The following is a 4,985-nucleotide window of genomic DNA, read 5'->3' as shown; positions in this document are numbered from 1 at the left end:
AAAAAAAAAAAAAAAAAAAAAAAAAAAAAAAACAAGATCAATTGGTTTCAAACAATGTGGGTCTGACTTAAAAATAAATTGATAAAACTCAAGTTCAATAACTCTGTTTCAAGATTCAGCTGATAGAAAACTGAAAATTTTGAGATAACATAAACTTGAGACTCAAAATTTAGTGCATACATATAGAAACACACAAACTCATCAGTAAAAACTAGAACAAAAGACGAAAAATAAAAGAATAGAAGACAAAACCATTACGTGCAGGTATACAACTTCTCATTAAGCATCCTGAAATGCCCTCCTGACAAACGAGCTCGCATCTGCACCATCACCCAACCACAATTACGTTCAGCTAATCCTTAAATTCCCAAAACCAATTGATTTCAGAACGAGATTTGTTTAAAAAATCAGTCGAACCTTATCGAGAAAACTAGACGAACCGGACAGCCTCTGAGATTTTGTGGCGTCGGAAGAACCAGAAACAACGATGTCTTGGTTTTTGTCTGCTCCACGACGCATCGCCCTCTTGCGCTTCTTGCTTGAGCGGCCCTCGCCCACCATTGTTGTACGAGGAAACCTTGAAGAACAAACTCGCGTTGAGAAGAGGGGAGATCGAAAAGAGCGAAGCAGAGGAAGCAGAACGAATGCTGTAACTGGAACTAGGGCGCGTGCGTTGTGTTAGGAGTTCAGCAAAACCCGCCTCAAGGGAGGACGAAAGTTCGGTTCGGTTCGGTTAATAGTTGATTCTATGGAAGTAAAACTGATCCGAACCGACTGCATTCGGTTTATTTAATGGAACAAACCGTCTCTAATCTGGTTCGGTTTTTTTGTTTCCGTTGGTGCTAATTTTCACCCTGGACGGACCTAAACTTTTGCTTGAAGTGAAATAAATTATTAAATTATTGGATGAAAGAAATCAAAAAGAAAAAATGGATGATCATATATTTTAAATTTTATTCTATTTTAGTTTTCAATACTTTCAAATATTAAAAATTAGTTTTTACTTTGATCCTTTCACTAAAAGTTTAAAATTATATCTAGTTTTTATTATTATCATTTCACTATGTGAACATGTTTTTAAAAATTATTTTGAATATGAAAAAAAAAAAGTAATTTTAACAATTTAATACTCCCAAAACATACCCTAAAATAACTAACAAAAAGTTAGTCGCACCTCAAAACAAAAGTTGCAAATCTAACAAACGAAAGAAAAAATGAGAAACATTAACACTACCAACCTATTAGAGACCATCTTGCACCGAGAAGCTTTTTTCCAAGCGAAAGTTGTAAATCTATTGTTGTGTTTTGGAATAAGAGAAACAAAGTTTTAACAAGTCAGCCGCACCTCAATAAAGCTAGAGTTTCAAACTTCAAACAAATAAGTTAGGATGTTCACTTGATTGATTTTGCAGCACTTCACTTCAGATTCAAAAGAATGGAAGCTGAGTGGGTGTCAAAAGCGATTTCTTTTCCAATCTCAATTGTCGAAATGAAATTTGGAAAAGAAATTTAATGATACGAATGAGTGGTTCTAGACAGGTTCTAGGAATTTAATAGTCACATTATGTAACAAGACCTTAAACCAAGCCAAAATAAAACACTCAAACTAGATTGATGGCCAATCCGGAGATAGTATTGTTAAATAAAATATTGATTACATTCTCTAAGGTAGGAAGTTAAATCATTCACACCACATTTATTGAACTAAAAAAATCATTTAACATTGAATAAGCAACAAGCAGAAAATAATCCCTCTTCATCCTAAAACATGATATTCATCATTTGTATGCGTATTGAAAGAAACAAATAATTTGTATCCGTAGATAAAGTAAATAGAGGTAGAAGAAGATTTTTTCTAGTCTTTGCTCTAAGAGTCCTGTTGGTATCATTACATTATTCTATAAATCTAATTCAGCAAATTGCTCTATCTTTACTAATATAACCAAATATCCTACCAGAAAACAGGGCACAGACACTTTTATGAGCAAACAAACATAGACATACCATTTATATTTTATCCTGATCTCCTGTAGATGCTGTAGGCTACAGCGACAGTGGCCACTGCTCCAATTGTCGCAGCAGCAGCCAGAATTTCACTTTGTTCCCATTGTCCTGTCCAGCAAGAAAATTTATTAGCTTTCTTTGGTACCTGCTCTTCTGAAGCTTCTTTCGACTGGTTTTCGATTCTACTACTTTTCCCTGAACTTTCATCTCTGCAACAAGTGAATCCATTACTGCCCTGGCAACAACCTGCTATTGTTTCCACTTTGTTTTGACCGCTGTTTTCTTCAATTTCAACCTTGCTTTTCTTTGTATCATCTCCATTTGGAATCTTTAGTTCATCTTCCTTTTTGCCTTCCTCGGGATTTGTGCCCATTTGCCCTCTGGAATTGGAATGTCAATTTAATGTTCTACGATTGAGTGGAAAATAACACAGAAGAACCAAACAATTGCATCCATTTCACTTCTAGATATATAATTTATTCTTTGGGGAACAACATAAGGTTTAAGAGGTAGCTCTTCTGAATCAACAATCAAGCAAAGGTGATTGAGGTAGCTATAGTGAAGCAAAAAGTAGGTCGGTCAAGTAGTCAATGAACATATTGCACTACAAAAATTAAGGCCATATATTGTGCGGTGCAGCGGGTTAAAGTGAGCTGCAAGTTGGTGAATAGTTAACATGAACGATGAATACTAACAATAGTATGTCCACTATTACAGGAAGCATCAAGACTTGAACCGAGGAATCTGACGCTCAAAAGTAAGGTAAGAGCCAAAAGTTCAGGGGTTCAAGATATCAATTAAGATGTCGTAAATGATAACAACATATAGTTCCAGCTTTAGACCTCAAACACTCGGGTCTACTAAGTTTTCCACAGCAACAAAGCAATGACAAAAAAAAATGAAAATTGTTCACAATACTCAATACGAAGTACATATAGAATATGGAGAGGAGGATGATACGTCCATGATCTGTAAATTACAGGGTCTAAAAGTTCAGGAGACAAAATTGATTATTGATACAAAAATGTATATCCCAACAAATTGTCAAGCGGAACAATAAAAAAAAGAATGCTTCTTCCTTAAAACTCACTATTAATCATTAATACCAGCAATACAAAATAAACTCACTATCCAGTTCAGGAAATAAAATGCAACTAGAGAAGCACAAACCTCAAAAGCCTTTCCACGACCTCGCCCTTTGCAATATGTAGTTCAAACAATTCAGAGACATCTTCAGGAGTTACATATCCGTACCTATAAACAAGGAAATTGAACCCCAAATTCAACCCACTTAGACACTAAATATTCAGCTAAGGATTTCGATTTCCAGTAAATGTTTATGCTAGCTTTGAAGAACCTTACCAGTGACCAGTTGTCTTCCCATCCACACCAGGTTGATATATGATCAAGTTTCCGGCATACTTGTGTCCTCCAATGTGTGAACATGCACTGACAAAAACCCGTTCCTTAAGTCCTCGTAACTCAATCTCCTCATCCAACTTCTGAACAAGAACGGGTCCACAGACACCACATCTCCGATCTCGACTAGCATGAACACACACAAACACGTGAGAGCCAGTGAAAGCCTTTGGCACTCCGGATGCCCACTGTTTATCATTCACAAGCACATCATCCACGAAGCCATCCACATCTGACTCTTTTAAACCCCTATTATCATCAAATCAAGAGGACGAAATATGAAAATGAAAATGGAAATGAAAGGAAGGAAAACGGAACAGCGGCACAAATAACAGGAAAAGAACATTCCAATTACTCCAAAATCTTACTGATCTAAAACTCGTTTGGCCTCAAAATTGATCAAATATACTAGATACAGAAACCTCAATCGTAGTAATTTGCTAGCGATCAGATTAAATCTAAAAAAAATAACGATCCAGGAAGGCAGCAAGGAAGAATACCCAAAGTTTCATTATGTGCATGGAAACCAAAGAAGTTAAAGTCAACACCAGAAGAAATAAAGATGACCACAAGAATTTCATAATATTTGATAAATACATTATTATATCCTTGAGAAGTGGCAAAGCATATTTCCAGCAGCTTATCAGCTGCCGGAAAATTTTCGAAAACCACAAGATTCCACCTGATTATCAAAAGTTACCTGTATTTGACCATTTCGGGAAAAATCAACACATCTCCATCCGAAAATCCAGTTTCCTCGCGTCCAGCGAACATTGTCAGCTTCGTCTGACAAAACCAATTATAAGACAAAGTTGCAAACAAAAGCATCCACTAGAATCCACGGCATTCAACAACTCCTAACAAAACTAAATCGAAAACGCAAAATTCCGAAGGAATAGGATTTCCGAATACAGAAACAAACAACATCGATTTGCAAACCTTAACGGAGATATCATCCTTGCGAGCTTTGAGAGCGGCAGAGAGGAGCCTAGGGAGGGCGTCGGAATCAGATGCTTCGAGATGCGATGGCCAGGCCTCCGGAGTCTTGTAGCAGAGAAAAACGTGACGATCATAGGCGCTGACGGTGCCAGCGAGGCTGCTCTGATACATCTCCTCTCGTCGGAATCCAAACTTCTCGTCGTCGGCGCCGGAAACGGTGGCGAGATTATCGGAAGCCATAGAGAGATCGACGAAACGAGGTCAGAGAATGAGAATAGTGAAGAAAGTGGTAATGGGGAAAGAGATGGCGGAGAGGAGGGAGCGGGTGGAGCGGGGAGCGGGGAGCGGGAAACGGAAGGGATCGGATTTCTTCTGGTTCTGAATCCCATTTGGTGAGGCTTTATGAGTACTTTGGACAACTTGAGCCACGCGACAGTGGTGCTTGCAACACGCGCCAACGGAAGTTTATATTTGTAGCTGTAAACATACTAACATTTTAGATTTGGGTTTCAAGAATTAGTTTAAAATTAAAAAATAATAATAATAATACATACATACATATATATATATATATATATATATATATATATATATATATATATATATATATATATATTTTTTTT

The 4,985-nt window shown here is 37.0% G+C and overlaps 2 protein-coding genes across 4 annotated transcripts in view; both read right to left on the bottom strand.

Annotated features, from left to right (window-relative positions):
* The window catches only part of LOC111487746 (ribosomal RNA-processing protein 8-like), a 3,728-nt gene extending 3,045 nt beyond the window's left edge, over positions 1-683 (bottom strand). The window contains exons 1-2 of the mRNA XM_023135266.1: positions 418-683; positions 259-320 (exon numbers count right to left, since the gene is read on the bottom strand). Of these exons, the coding sequence (XP_022991034.1) occupies positions 259-320; positions 418-561 (206 nt within the window). The 5' untranslated portion in view covers positions 562-683. The remainder of the gene's footprint in view (positions 1-258; positions 321-417) is intronic.
* A 976-nt stretch (positions 684-1,659) lies between these two features.
* The window catches only part of LOC111487744 (altered inheritance of mitochondria protein 32-like), a 6,300-nt gene continuing 2,974 nt past the window's right edge, over positions 1,660-4,985 (bottom strand). For 2 of the 3 annotated variants that reach the window (XM_023135262.1, XM_023135263.1), the window contains 5 exons: positions 4,363-4,839; positions 4,124-4,209; positions 3,367-3,672; positions 3,175-3,258; positions 1,704-2,384 (listed from right to left, as the gene is read on the bottom strand). In XM_023135262.1, coding sequence (XP_022991030.1) covers positions 2,015-2,384; positions 3,175-3,258; positions 3,367-3,672; positions 4,124-4,209; positions 4,363-4,602 — 1,086 coding nt within the window. In that variant the 5' untranslated portion in view covers positions 4,603-4,839 and the 3' untranslated portion in view covers positions 1,704-2,014. Of the gene's footprint in view, positions 2,385-3,174; positions 3,259-3,366; positions 3,673-4,123; positions 4,210-4,362; positions 4,840-4,985 lie in introns of all 3 variants that reach the window. The other variant, XM_023135264.1, reaches the window with a different exon arrangement.

The sequence above is a fragment of the Cucurbita maxima genome, unplaced genomic scaffold (genome assembly GCF_002738345.1).
Source record: "Cucurbita maxima cultivar Rimu unplaced genomic scaffold, Cmax_1.0 Cma_Scf00012, whole genome shotgun sequence".
NCBI classification, from domain to species: domain Eukaryota; kingdom Viridiplantae; phylum Streptophyta; class Magnoliopsida; order Cucurbitales; family Cucurbitaceae; genus Cucurbita; species Cucurbita maxima.
This window is presented reverse-complemented; position numbering and strand designations above follow the sequence as displayed.